General features: G+C 37.1%; 7 protein-coding genes across 7 annotated transcripts; 4 read left to right on the forward strand and 3 right to left on the reverse strand.

Moving 5' to 3' along the window:
- Positions 1–11: 11 nt before the first annotated feature.
- Positions 12–269, forward strand: C9374_006110 (uncharacterized protein; the record flags this gene model as incomplete). Its single annotated transcript, XM_044695935.1, has 1 exon — positions 12–269. One exon carries the CDS (start codon positions 12–14, stop codon positions 267–269), a length of 258 nt encoding a protein of 85 aa, XP_044547405.1.
- Positions 270–314: 45 nt separating this feature from the next.
- Positions 315–1,085, forward strand: C9374_006111 (uncharacterized protein; the record flags this gene model as incomplete). Its single annotated transcript, XM_044695936.1, has 1 exon — positions 315–1,085. The coding sequence occupies one exon, from the start codon at positions 315–317 to the stop codon at positions 1,083–1,085; it is 771 nt and encodes a 256-aa protein (XP_044547406.1).
- Positions 1,086–1,280: 195 nt separating this feature from the next.
- Positions 1,281–4,867, forward strand: C9374_006112 (uncharacterized protein; the record flags this gene model as incomplete). Its single annotated transcript, XM_044695937.1, has 2 exons — positions 1,281–2,985; positions 3,102–4,867. The coding sequence occupies 2 exons, from the start codon at positions 1,281–1,283 to the stop codon at positions 4,865–4,867; spliced, it is 3,471 nt and encodes a 1,156-aa protein (XP_044547407.1).
- A 42-nt stretch (positions 4,868–4,909) lies between these two features.
- On the reverse strand, positions 4,910–5,842 carry C9374_006113 (uncharacterized protein; the record flags this gene model as incomplete). Its single annotated transcript, XM_044695938.1, has 1 exon — positions 4,910–5,842. One exon carries the CDS (start codon positions 5,840–5,842, stop codon positions 4,910–4,912), a length of 933 nt encoding a protein of 310 aa, XP_044547408.1.
- Positions 5,843–6,006: 164 nt separating this feature from the next.
- C9374_006114 (uncharacterized protein) lies at positions 6,007–8,838 on the reverse strand (the record flags this gene model as incomplete). The annotated part of the gene is made up of 3 exons (XM_044695939.1): positions 6,007–8,320; positions 8,369–8,537; positions 8,589–8,838. The coding sequence occupies 3 exons, from the start codon at positions 8,836–8,838 to the stop codon at positions 6,007–6,009; spliced, it is 2,733 nt and encodes a 910-aa protein (XP_044547409.1).
- A 231-nt stretch (positions 8,839–9,069) lies between these two features.
- Positions 9,070–10,000, reverse strand: C9374_006115 (uncharacterized protein; the record flags this gene model as incomplete). Its single annotated transcript, XM_044695940.1, has 2 exons — positions 9,070–9,530; positions 9,610–10,000. The coding sequence occupies 2 exons, from the start codon at positions 9,998–10,000 to the stop codon at positions 9,070–9,072; spliced, it is 852 nt and encodes a 283-aa protein (XP_044547410.1).
- A 309-nt stretch (positions 10,001–10,309) lies between these two features.
- On the forward strand, positions 10,310–12,540 carry C9374_006116 (uncharacterized protein; the record flags this gene model as incomplete). The annotated part of the gene is made up of 2 exons (XM_044695941.1): positions 10,310–11,229; positions 11,433–12,540. 2 exons carry the CDS (start codon positions 10,310–10,312, stop codon positions 12,538–12,540), a joined length of 2,028 nt encoding a protein of 675 aa, XP_044547411.1.
- Positions 12,541–12,823: the final 283 nt, after the last annotated feature.

The raw sequence follows: 12,823 nt of genomic DNA on the forward strand, positions 1-12,823 counted from the left end.
CCAACACATCCATGGAAGAACAAGATGACACCCCAAAAGTCACACTTTCAAAGATTTCCCTTCTCTCTTCAGCGAATGTCATGCATGAATCATCATCTCCTTCATCACCACTGACACCTAATAATAATGGTGAGGATTCCAATAGGACCACTCCCTCTCAAGAATCTTCACCAACAACAACAACATCTGGATCTAAAAAAGTGATCAAACGAGTGGTGAAACGGGTGCCAGCCAAGTCAAGCAGTGCAACCACGACGACTGAGGAATAAAATTGTCTGAAGTTGTTGCCAAACAGATAACTGCCCCAAAAAAAAATGATTGCTCAAGGACTGTTCGATGTGGAGCCCATGCTCCCACCTCTCCGACCCATGAGAGAGTTTTTTGCATACACTTCTCTGACTCATCATACAACTCCACTCAGTCGTAGAATATTAGATTCACTCACCTTCTATCAAACAAATTATTTACTCATTAATATGATTGTTTTGGTGATTTGCTTGATGAATTCATATTTGATTTTTGTGGTGGCTCCGTTGGTGTTTAGCTTGTTCTTCTTTTTAGCTTACCATAAATCAGACTTTGTTGCGTTCGGTCGTATTAAAGTAACAAAGAATTTGGCCATCATCGCCTGTTTGGCATCTTTACTTTTGATTGTGCTATTTGCTGCTAAATATTCCATACTATTCATGGGTTACGTCTTTACTGTAATTGTTGTATCTACACACAGTGCACTCACTGATCGAAAGAGATCTCAACCAACAGTCAATCATGCAACAGCGAATAGAATCTTTGACCCCGAAGAAATTATTAGACGAGATGAGATGCAAAGAAGCTATCAAGGTATTGGTAGCGGTTATTCACAAGCAAGTAATACCTATGGAGGATTTTCAACAAGCAATCGATTCAACACTGCTGTTCCAAGCAGCACCATCAACTCTTATGAACCACCATCTTCCACTAATTCCACGATCGATGAACAACAACAACAATCCATGGGTGATTCAAGAGCAAGCCGTGAAGAAAGAAAAGAAAAGATTAAACAACAAGCTAGACAACGTATTAAGGAGAATTATGGATTAGAATAAATCAAGTCCCAACTCTAGTTTTTATAAAATAATAATAATAACATCAATACATGTCCGTGTACTATTGGTCTATAGTTTGCAGGACGAGAATTTATTATTAACGCCTGAGTAAGTTAAAACACTTGGTTCATTTTGGATAACGATTCTTCTCCCTCCAAAACTTTTACCGCTTTCATCAACAACCAAAGAAAATTCATGCAATCCCAATTTCGCAACAATCATCAAGGGCATAACATTGTTGCCAACTCTTCCTCTACTATTAGGAATCGAAGAAATTCGTTGAATCAAAACAAAACAGCAACAAATAATAACAACAGAAAAGCAAGTGATGATATTGCGGATTTTAAGGAACGATTATTACGATATCAAGGAATTGTTCTTGATGAACAACAACCAACAAGTTCAAAGGAGGTAACGGTCCAATCATCCCTAACTACGGAAACATCAAGACCAACCGCTAAAGAAGCACTTATTAAAGAGGCTCAACAGCTACTTACTGAGGATAGTATTATCATTTCGCCTTCAAAGTCCTTTTTGTATAATACATCAAAGATATTCGATGATTCCATGCTGTTGGATGACACAGAGATCAATGAGAAACCATCTCATCAGCCCAAAGAGAGTCCCACTATTGCTGATAACAGCACTAGTCGAGTCCAAGATCAAAAATCATCAACTACTCCTAAATCTTTAAATCAAACAACGAGTAGCATGACACCAATTAAGTTAGTTTCTCCTCGTATTGTGGACACAATCATGGCACAACCTGAAAGAAATCCTTTAGAAGTGGAACGACAAAAGCTGGTCGACGAAAGACTGGAGGATGTGCAGGCTCAGATTTCTAAATTAGAAAAAGCAATATCAATATTAGATCACAAAGAAATGGAGGTGAAGAATGAAAAAAGGGAGCAATGTGAAGCAATCAAAAACGTAATCAAGGACGCTTCCTCAAAATTAGATGCAACCTTTTCAAAAATAGGTGCACTTCAAAAAAAGCAGGATAACGACTTGAATTTTTTGTCAAAAGAACAAAAACAGTTGAAAGAGGTTCTGCATCAAATTGATACCAAACGCTTCAAAATGATGAAAGAACTTGAAGGCTATACAAAAAGTCACAAAGACACAACATTTACCGATTTTGACCACCTCTTTACTGAAAGGCAACAGAATCTACAAGAAATAGAACAACAATTAAATGGTGCTTTACATGAACAAGAGACATTATTGAAAGAACTTGAAGACATGGAGATAGAAGAACAGGTATGGTTGGGTCAAATAGCTGAGAACGCAGCAATTTTGGTAGGAAGCGCTCTTACAGAAGAACAACAACAAAATTTATTGACCTTGGTAAAGAGAGAGAAGGAAATTAGTTTAAGGGTAGAACGACTAAAAGAAAAATATCCACACGAAATATTGTTGATAGATTTAAAATATACCTTTAAAAAATCTGTCGATAGCTTGACCCAGGCAAAAGAGGAGGCTGAACGAAGAAGGTTGGAAGTGTGTCAAAGAATAGAATCTAAGAGAGTTGAGCTTGAAGAGTTAGAAGCTGAAAATATGAAAATGAAAAACAAGTATACAGAAAATAAGGAGAATCTTCTTTCCGTATCTAGATCTGAAAGTGAGAAGATCAAAATATTAGATCAATTTACTTCCTCCCTTAGAAAGGAAGTATCAGAATCATCTGCAGTCCTGGAAAGAGCTAAAGGTCTACGAGAAGAAGAAATGGACCTCAAGGCTTTCAGTAATGTGGTAAACATGTTTAACGCAGAGGTTTTGTCACTTCTCTCCAAAGAACAAAGCGGTGATACTGGCGAAGTTTCTAAAGAAATGAAATCGCTAGTTCAAAACGCTCTCCTTGTGAATGCATCTGAAGATTTAACTGAAGACGCTAATAACGGTGCACAACAAACAGATTTATATCATCCTTGGAACAAAAGATTAACTTATCCAAGGAGAAGCTCTCGGTGGCGGAAATGGAAGTTAAAAACGCTCGTCTTAATCTCCAGAAATCAGAACAAGATCTCGCTGACCTCAAAAAACAAGAATTTGAGCGATTAAACCTATTCTCAAATATGGTGAGTGATCTAGAGCAAGCAATAGGCTCACTCGTAAAGGAGCGAACCGAGTGCGATCAAGAAATAGATCGATGTATTACTGAGTTACAAGAGTTAGAGGAATCACTTTTAAAGAACAAAGAAACAGCAGAAAAGCAGATAGCAGACCAATTAAAACCGTATTCGGGAGACGATCTAAAACAAAGAGAGGAAGTGTTTGCACGATGTGAAATGTTTGTGACCTCACTCAATCAAATCAAAGATGTTGTAGACAAAATTTCAAGAAAATGCAGTTGTGAAAGTGTGAATAATTTCTTAGAAGCGTGTAATAATGTTGAATCACAGCTGAGACAAATACTTCAGAGGAAAAACGAAAAATCTAACCTGTTAAGAGAATGCTTAGAGAGGGTGGAATCATTGCAGCATAGTAAAAAGATCTGTGAAGAGAAGATGGAGAAGTTATTGACACAACATCGAAAGCAACAAAACGAAAAAGCCAAGAAGCAAGTGCAAATAGAATCTAGGAGAGCAGAGCTAGAACAATTGATTGCTTCATTGGAAGAAGAAAGAAAAAACAAAGTGGTGGAAGTAGACTCCGTCTGCAAACCAATAGATGTGTCAATTACCAAACTAGAGCAAGAAATACATGAGCTAACACTTGTCGCACAATCTCAAAAGAAAGCACTCAACTCTTTGAAACGCGAATTAGAGGAGGTTGAGGCAGTTTTCACAGGAAAAGTATCACAAATTCGAGCTCAACGACAGCATTTAAAACATAGATTAGATCTCAAACTCCAAGCAGTTGAAAATGTAAAAAAGAGTGGAGCTGAAATCATCATGAGATCTATTAAGCCTTCAAAATCTAAAGAAAACAAGCTAAATAATTCGACGTCTTGCTCGTATTACAACATGTATATGAAGAAAAAAGATCCAAACATTTTCAATGACACTCCCATTGAAGATGAAATATTTAGAGCGCTCGAAGAGGAGTCTAAAGAACATGAGCAACAAACAACGAATGAAGTTTTGAGCACAGAAGAACATCTTTTGAATAATCATGACAGCTGTGAAGATCCTGTGAAAGAAGATCATCATTACAGTTCAGAAGTGAAATATTTGTCGTCCAACGTTGATACCACTGCCACTGATGAAGAAACGATTCAATCCCAACCCACCACTCCTTCGACATTCAAATCGTCAACATTACCCTTACCAACCGTTTATCCATCCAGTTTACCAAAAACTACACATGTCAAACAACAAGATTTGTTTGTGACAAAACGATCCTCCTTCAAGCTATTTGGACCAAATTCTAAAGCGCTAGGTAGAGACGATATACAATTTATTTTGGAAAAGTTTCAGTTCATGTGCAATGGTAGCTTGCTACACAAGAAAAAGAGTAACAATGAATTTGTGCTTAGACACGTTTGTCTGTCTCAAGAATTTACTCGGCTATTGATAAGAGATAACAAGAAGAAGGTTCCAGAGTCGTTCATCAAAGTAGAGCATATTCAAAGTGTCGTTGGAAATAAGGACCAACATGTGAAAAACTTGGATGGTGCATTTACCTTTGTGATGAAAACAGATACTAAAAAACATGAATTTTTGACGTTTGATGAACTGGATGCCATGAACTGGATTGAGGGTTTGAACTTGCTAATTGATAACAAACAGAACTTGTTTTCATTGAAGTACAACATTAGAGATTTGTTCAACAACAATTAAAAAGAAGAGAGAAATTCAATACTTCTTGATGACAACAACACTTTATTCACCTTCTACAACAAATGGCACAACACATGAGGTTTGGTTGTTGTGATAAACTCCAATCACATGGTGTGCTTTTTCGTAAAATTTGAAGGAAATGCAAATAAATTGCGTGTTCTTTGAGTATTCCAAAATAATTTTGGAAAGCATTTCAACATTAATTGAATCCAAGGATGCATCCATCTCATCAAAGAAACAAATAGGAGTTGGAAAAGATTTCATCATACTGAGAGAAATAATTGCACAGCACAAATTCATTTGACCACCTGAGAGCTTTGAAAAGGGAATCCATTCGTTTCCATTAGGTTTGCAATAAATGTTCACACCTTTTTCAAATGCAATGTTTTTGTTTTCACAATATGAAATGTAACAATTATTGTTGATTCCCATATCTTTGTAAATTTGAGATAGAGTATTGTTGATACGATTGCAAACTTGGTGAAACACTTCAAATCTCAGATGCAAAAGCTTTGCCTTCAACGTGGAAGCTCTTTCTATCTTCTTCAGTGTTTGGTTATAGCGTTTTGTTTGAGCCACCATATTCTTTTTGAATGATTTTTGCTTTTTCATGCAGTCCATGTCAATATCTTTTGTTATTTTTGCTAATTCTTCCAATTCGAACTTGAGCTGTAATTCAAGCTTCTTGATGGTCTTTTCCTCAAGTTCCACGTCAATATCATCATCACACTTCTTTAGTCCAGTTGGTTTCTTTCGCACAAGACTCTGTAAAGACTTGATGCTCTCATTCAGTTCCGAGATGAATTTCTCTTTTTGTTTGATTGATGTCTTCATGGATTCAATAGTTGAACGTAATTCATCTTGTTGTGAAGTAACTTGAACAATTTTTGCATTAATTGAGCGCAATTCTTTTTGTGTGATTGATTTCTGTTGGTCTAACTTGGCAATGCTCTCAACTTCTTCCTCAACATTCATCTCTGTAGTTGACGAATGCAATGACGATAATTCATTTTCTAACACCTCTTTTTGTTTGAGAAGTGTTGAGATTTGTTGAGGAAAGTTGTTTTGCTTCTTTTTGAGTTGCTTAATCCTTTGAGTATTGGAACCAATATTGGATTGCAAGGACAATCTCTCTTCCTCTAATTTCTTAATTTAGAAAAATGTTGAACAATGGATGTTGTTTGATAATTGTCTAACATTTGTTCGAGGGTGCTTATATTTCGTCTATATGTCGATAACAATTGTTCTTCTTGCGCATTTAATGTTGTCTGAGATGTGATTTCATAATAGGAGGACAATTCAAGCTTGTAGTTGGAAATTTGTTTGGCCAATGTGTCCATATCCTTGTGAAGCTGTTCCTTTTTTTCTTTAAAGTTGTAGAGCTGTACATTGTTGATACGCACAAGAGCCTCTTCGTCCTCAAGGTCTTTCCTGTTTTGTTCTATTGAATTGGCGTTGTCAGTCATTCTATTTTGTATTTCTTTGAGTAAACGTTCTGTCTGGGACGAATCTTTGGTATGATCTAATAATTTTGAACAGCTCTTGCTGCGTATCAACGTTTCACTCAATGATGAAGAATACTTGTTGACAGCATTGGAAGAGATTTCTCCAAAGCTTTTAAATATCTCTCCATTTAAAGTAACAATATTCATCTTGTGGTCGCTACGAGAATATTTCTTTGCAGTTGAGATATTGGATGTAATATACCAATTATTAGTGTGTTTAAATAGCAATGGTCGAAAGGGTGAATCGCAGGAAATAACATCCATCATTGGAATTAGTTCAGATTCGTCAATAAATCGCTCTATTCTTGAACTTGTTGAAACTTCATCCAAAATTTCACACGTCACAATTCCAATTTTGTTCTGTCTAAAGAAATTCACAATTTTCAGTGCTGCATCCCTTGATTCAACAACCACTGTGTTTTTCAACAATGGACAAAGAGCAGAGTTGACTGCATCAAAGTATGCCTCATCCTTTAGCTCGTAAAGGTCACTCAATGTTCCAAAACAACCACTTGATGGCTGTTTCGAAAGCTCGTGAACCGTTCTAACAAATCTATAATGTTCATTATGTTCATTGATGCTTCTAAGAGATGTTTCGCAAACCATTTGTTGCTGGCATAGTTGGTCCTTAGCTATTTGCAATTCTCGGTGTTTTGCCAATAATTTTTCTATTATCTGTTGGCTTTTTTCTAAATCGTTCTTCAGCTGTTCTTCCTGATGTTCTATTGAAGATATTTCTGTTGCAATACGCTCTGCTTCATGTTGTGACATGCTAATGTTGTGATTTGCTGCCTCTATGCCTTGCATTGCTGCAAAATGTTTCTGTTCTTTCAATTTAAGACTTTGATAATCTTGCATTTCCCTTAGCTGTTGAACTTGTTCCAACGTATGCCTGTATTCCTGCATTTTTGGGTCCTGAGAAATTGCTTCGGTAAGCGCTTTCCTTTCTCTCTCCACTATTTCCTGTTGGTTTTGATCAGATTTTATGGACTTTTCTGCTGTCTGTATTTGCTGAGAGATCTTTTCTTCTTCGTCTTTCGATTTATCAATCTTATCAGAGAGCTTTTTAAGATTCTGTGATACTTCATCGACGTTTCTAGCAATAGATGCAAGTGTTGCCTTCTTCTTTGCTAAGGATTTTTGATGAGATTTGATCACATGTTTCAAATTATCAAATGCTTCTTCTGTGTCCTCCAACTTCTTTGTTAAATCGAGGTGTTTTTTTGCTAATTTGTTCTTCTCGCTTTGGTTACTGTTCAAATCAGATTGCAACTTTGATAAGTCCTTTTCAGCACTTCCTAAGGCCAACTTGAAAGACTTTAGCTTGAAGCTGTTATATCTCCATTTTGCTACTTCAAGCTCTGAGCTCAATTTTTCAGCCTTTTCTTTGAGGGAAACGAATTTTTCATATTGCTGCACCTTTGGCTTTATAATTTCTAGATCTTTGAGAATGGATTGCTTCTCATTGTCAATATTTTCCAGCTGCTTTGAGCTATCTGATATTTCAATATCAATTTTTTTCATTTCGTCTCGTATCTGATCAGTACCAAATAAATGCTCCAAGTAGCTCATCATTTCATTTGGATTTTGTTTTACCAGCTTGACAGTATTATGTTGTAAAACTATAAATCGGTCAGGATAGTCAAAATCAACTCCATGTTTTGTCAATAACTGTTTAACATCCTTCTTTGATGCCTTCCTTGATCCGGTATTGTCTGTAATACAATAGTGGCTAGCACCAAGCTCACCAGACTTGATTCTTCGTTCAATGTCAAACCAATCGAGCTTTTCTCTTGATTCTCTATTGATTAGATGAAAAGAAATTTTCACGTAAGTGTCGTTTGTCGTGTTGGAAGTTTGATTGTTGACGAGTTGAGCCAAATTCTTAGCCCTCAAATCCTTAGAATCAAACCCAAAAACAAAGCAAATAGCATCAATAATATTTGATCTTTTAGCTTTGCAATAACTCAACTACAAAAGGATATATCAAACTTACTTTCCTGATCCGTTCGAGCCAATGATGCAATTCAAATCCGATGAAAAAGGTCCAACTGTGCATACGTCACGGTATGACTTGAATTGGTGCAATTCGATAGTATGGACAATGAGTTGGTTGGGCATGCTTTCCTTATTAATGCAAGCCTTTTCCAACACCTTTCTCTCAACTGATAGTCAGGCTACATAAACATGGTGTCTGAGTTTACTCAACTACTTACTCTTTTTGAATCTAGATTCTATATCCTCTTCATTATCGTCATCAATATCATTACTTTCATAATCTGATTCATGCTCCGAGCTGGAGTCTGTCATTATTTCAGACTCTTGGCCAAGTTCTTCATCAGAGCTTGATTCGTAAAGTACACTTCTCTTCTTTGTTACAGTCTGGTATTTATCATTTGATTGAGCGGAATGGACAACTCTTTCATCTTCACTTTCCGAGTCTTCGATAACCTTCTTTGGAGGCATTTTTTTCTTGTTGAGGATTTGTAATAATTTTAAAGCCTTACACTGAATCATTCCAAGTATTCGAGCGTGAACATTAATGAATGGCTGGAATGATGACGCAAAAAGAATCTTCATATATCATTCGAAAGAAAATGTATATAAGATTCATAAAAAATTATTATCGAGCAAATATATCAAATCTAAAATTATTAAATAGCCATTCATATCAGATACGTACGTCATAGAAATGTGTTAGGCTATGAGCATGTCTGCTAAATCCTCAACAAGAATATAGGTACTATTCGGCAATCCAAACTGTGCATGGCTGTTAATGAGACGTATAGGAGGCAATTGAAATTCCTTCTCCAACTCTGCAATGTCATTATCTGTAACTTGAAAGTTTTGAAATGCATCTGCTTTTGTTGCAACTACAATAATATTATTTGTTTGTTTTTTGAGAAGTTTCAATTTGTTCTTGGTGTTACGGAAGCTTTGATAATGGCCCATTGAAAATAATACGAGATGTGCATGATAGTCTGTAATCTGATATGAATTATAGAATGGATGAGTGGTAGAACTCATATCACCCACATCAACAATTTCCAATTCTACCCATTTCACAGAATCAATGCATTTAATTGGAATGAGAGTTGTTGTTGAAACAGTACCCATGGTGTCACTGTGGTAATTTCTGTGTTGGTCAATATTCGTGTCTGAACATGTTTGATGGCCACAGGAATGTTCATAAATATCATTCATTTCAAAATATTGCGTCATAATGTCAATACTTACTCATTCGGCATAAACTTCTTTGAACGGTTGTTTTTCCCGTTCCTCTGTCGCCATGCAATCGAACTTTCCAATGATAATGGGGCGGCACAAACATCCATGGAGGAATACTTTTCAAAAACAAGTCATGAACATCTTTTGTTATAATACTACTTGCTCGTGTTAATTTGTTTTTCAACGCTTCAAATCCGATCATGTTTGGATCAAAATCTGACGAATTACTCAAACTTGTGAATATAGATCCTCCACTCTTGTTCTCTTCCTGAACGCCATGATGATGACTCGACATTAAAAGTGCCTTCGATCCTGACTGTTGAATCAAACTTGTAGCAGAGAGCTCTTTCATTGATTCTGTCAATATTTCATCTTGTTGTTGTGTCATCTGAATGGCCATCTTGTGAACCGCGTTTGATAACACTCCCTTTATGCACGGAACAAATTTTACTTGTTTTTCACCAGGAATTTGATTCAAAAACTCGACACGTGCCAAAGCATCAATGCCATTTCCGTTTTCGGGAGAGAGCCAACCTCTTTCAACAGCCTTTTTCTGAAAGAAGAAGATGTTTGATTGTCTCCACTTTGCTGCTCTGATTCTTGTTGCTGTGTTGATAATTCGGCAAGATCCGAGTGATGGTCGTCTCTGCCCTGTGAGGAAGCAATCATATTGGAAAGTGCGCTGAAAGTATTTTTTTTTTAAAAAAAAATGCAAAACCAACCGAATAGTGTTGATGGAACAAGAGGAGCTGCGGTTGGTTCTTCCAACAACCATGCTACTCACGATCAACAGCAAAACACAACTACAACAGGTGGATTAATGCCTCCCCCCACTTCAACAAACGCTTCATCATCTGATGGAAGAATTCCGAGACGTCTTCTTATGCAAGCACACAAAAGACCAGGAACAGAATTTGTTCCACGAGAACGTCCTAGAGAATCCTTTGATGATGTTTTAGCAAATCATCAAATTGGAAAACGTTCAGGACAGAGATTAATCCCCGTAGCCTCCGACAATCCTTTGGATTTTTTTGAAGTTAACACTTACTACTATTTAAATCAAGCTCAATCAAAAGATGATGATAATTCAGTGTTATCATCATCCATTTTAACTGTTCGTGACAGTGACAGTGGTATGAGTATGATCAGTTCAAAGACTGGACAATCCGTTTTTTCATCAAGTGAAGAAGAACAGTCACCCGAGGAAGAACTTGCTGTTTCAACACGTCAAGACATCGAAGAACATATGGAGGAAGTCACATCAACTTCTGAAGATGGAGGTTCTGTAAAAGTAGCTACATCTAAGCCTGCAACAAAATCAACTGTAAAAATTAGACAACATGTAGATACTCCCAAAAAGCAACTAGAAATATCTAAAATTACTACAAAAGAAACGGAACAAGATAAATCCATTCTGGAGGATATAAACAAGCTAGCAAGTTCGCCTAACACAATCACATATTCAGAACCAATAGACTTTGGAAATGATATTGGACTGGGAAATACTGTGGGATTTGAAACCGAACAAGACCAGGATGCGTTGTTGAATGAAGAGATTTTTAGCTCTCAACAGAAGAAGACTAAATATTCACGAGAAGAAAATGAAGACAGAGCATTCTCGAGTCAAAGGTCTAGAAAGTCTCAAGGCGTATCACAGGAAGAAGAGCAGAAGAATCAGAGGCTAATGAAGAAGAGGAGCCAGAAGAGCAAGAAGAATCAGATGAGGATGAACGAGAAGCGAGAAGAATAGAAAAGGCCAGACGACAAAAATCACAATCAGATTATGAGGATACTGACAGCGCATATGATGCAACTCCAACACCTCGGTTCAGTTTACCTAGTGGTCGGGTTGATTTGTATCAAGATGAAGCTGATTATTTCTCACAACCCTTGGAGCAATCATATATTTCTGAAAAGTATATTCCCAGAGAAAGGATAGATCTGCATGATGATGATTTAGATGATGATTTGGCAAAAGAAGTAGAAGAAGAGATGGAAAGAGTAGATCAAGACTATCCAGAATATGAGGAGCAAGATACAGTAGACCTGAATACGACCATGGATAATACATTGGCCACAGTAGACTTGGTCACCTCTCAACAAGAAAAAGTTGTTGCCCATGGATTGAAGCATGATCTTACAATAGAAAATACTGTACCTGAAAAATTGAGACCTCGTCTTACTACTCCCTGTAGATTTTGGCAAAATGAGAGACCTATCGCTGAAGAAACTGGAAAATTGAGCAAGATTAGACCTCTTGTGAAAAATCCTCCAGCAAAATCAAAAGCACCACAGGCATCCAAGAAGAAAGCCAAAGTCTCTGAAGAATATGCAATTGTTTCATTAAGACAAGGAGTTTTTGATGTGATCAATGAAAATTATGAAGAAGAAAAGGTCAAAATAGCTGCCACTCCTGAAATGGTAATGGAAACAAATTTCAGGTTCAACAAAGATGGTTCTGAAATTGGCTTCTCAACTGACATTCTTCCAGCTAACTCAACCGCTAAGCCTCACATGACCATGTTCAGTTTACTCAATGACAAGGGAATTTCTACAGGTACACTCATCATTCAGCCGGGACAGGTGAAGCCAAGTACGGACACTGGTATCCACTCTGAAATATTTTACTGCTTAAGTGGAAGTGTTTCTGTAAGAGTTCACACAAATCCTCCCGTTCTCCTGAAACGAGGATGTGTATTGCATGTACCACCTCACAATGCCTATTCCATGGGAAATGCTGGTAACACAGCATGCAAGCTCTTCTATGTATTTGCAGACATGGAATACGAAGAGGAAGATGAGCAAGCCAACACAACTATCACTAGAGCCCCAGAAAGCCATCATCGCCCAGAGCATGAAGAGGAGCATCATGAAGGAAGACAGGAACCAAATCACAAGACCACCCGTCCACCAACTGATATCATTGATGAAAGTGTGTAATAAAAGATTGTAGATGTATTTCTCCATTAGTTTCATCATTTCTGGTTCAGCTTTTGTTGTGACATCCAAAAACCCAATTAACAATAATCAAAAGGTTCCGATGAGACGGAATCGAACCGCCGACCACAGGATGACTAGCTTGCTACAGTCCCATGCTCTACCAGCTGAGCTATCATCGGATTACACCTTTTGGTTCGTGCTTCAATCCCCCGAGTTTCAAGCAAACAACCTGGCCAGATTATGACCAAGTCTTCAAAAAAGTATTTGTGGCGTTTGCCAACGA

This window comes from Naegleria lovaniensis, assembly GCF_003324165.1.
Source record: "Naegleria lovaniensis strain ATCC 30569 chromosome Unknown tig026, whole genome shotgun sequence".
NCBI classification, from domain to species: domain Eukaryota; phylum Heterolobosea; class Eutetramitea; order Acrasida; family Naegleriidae; genus Naegleria; species Naegleria lovaniensis.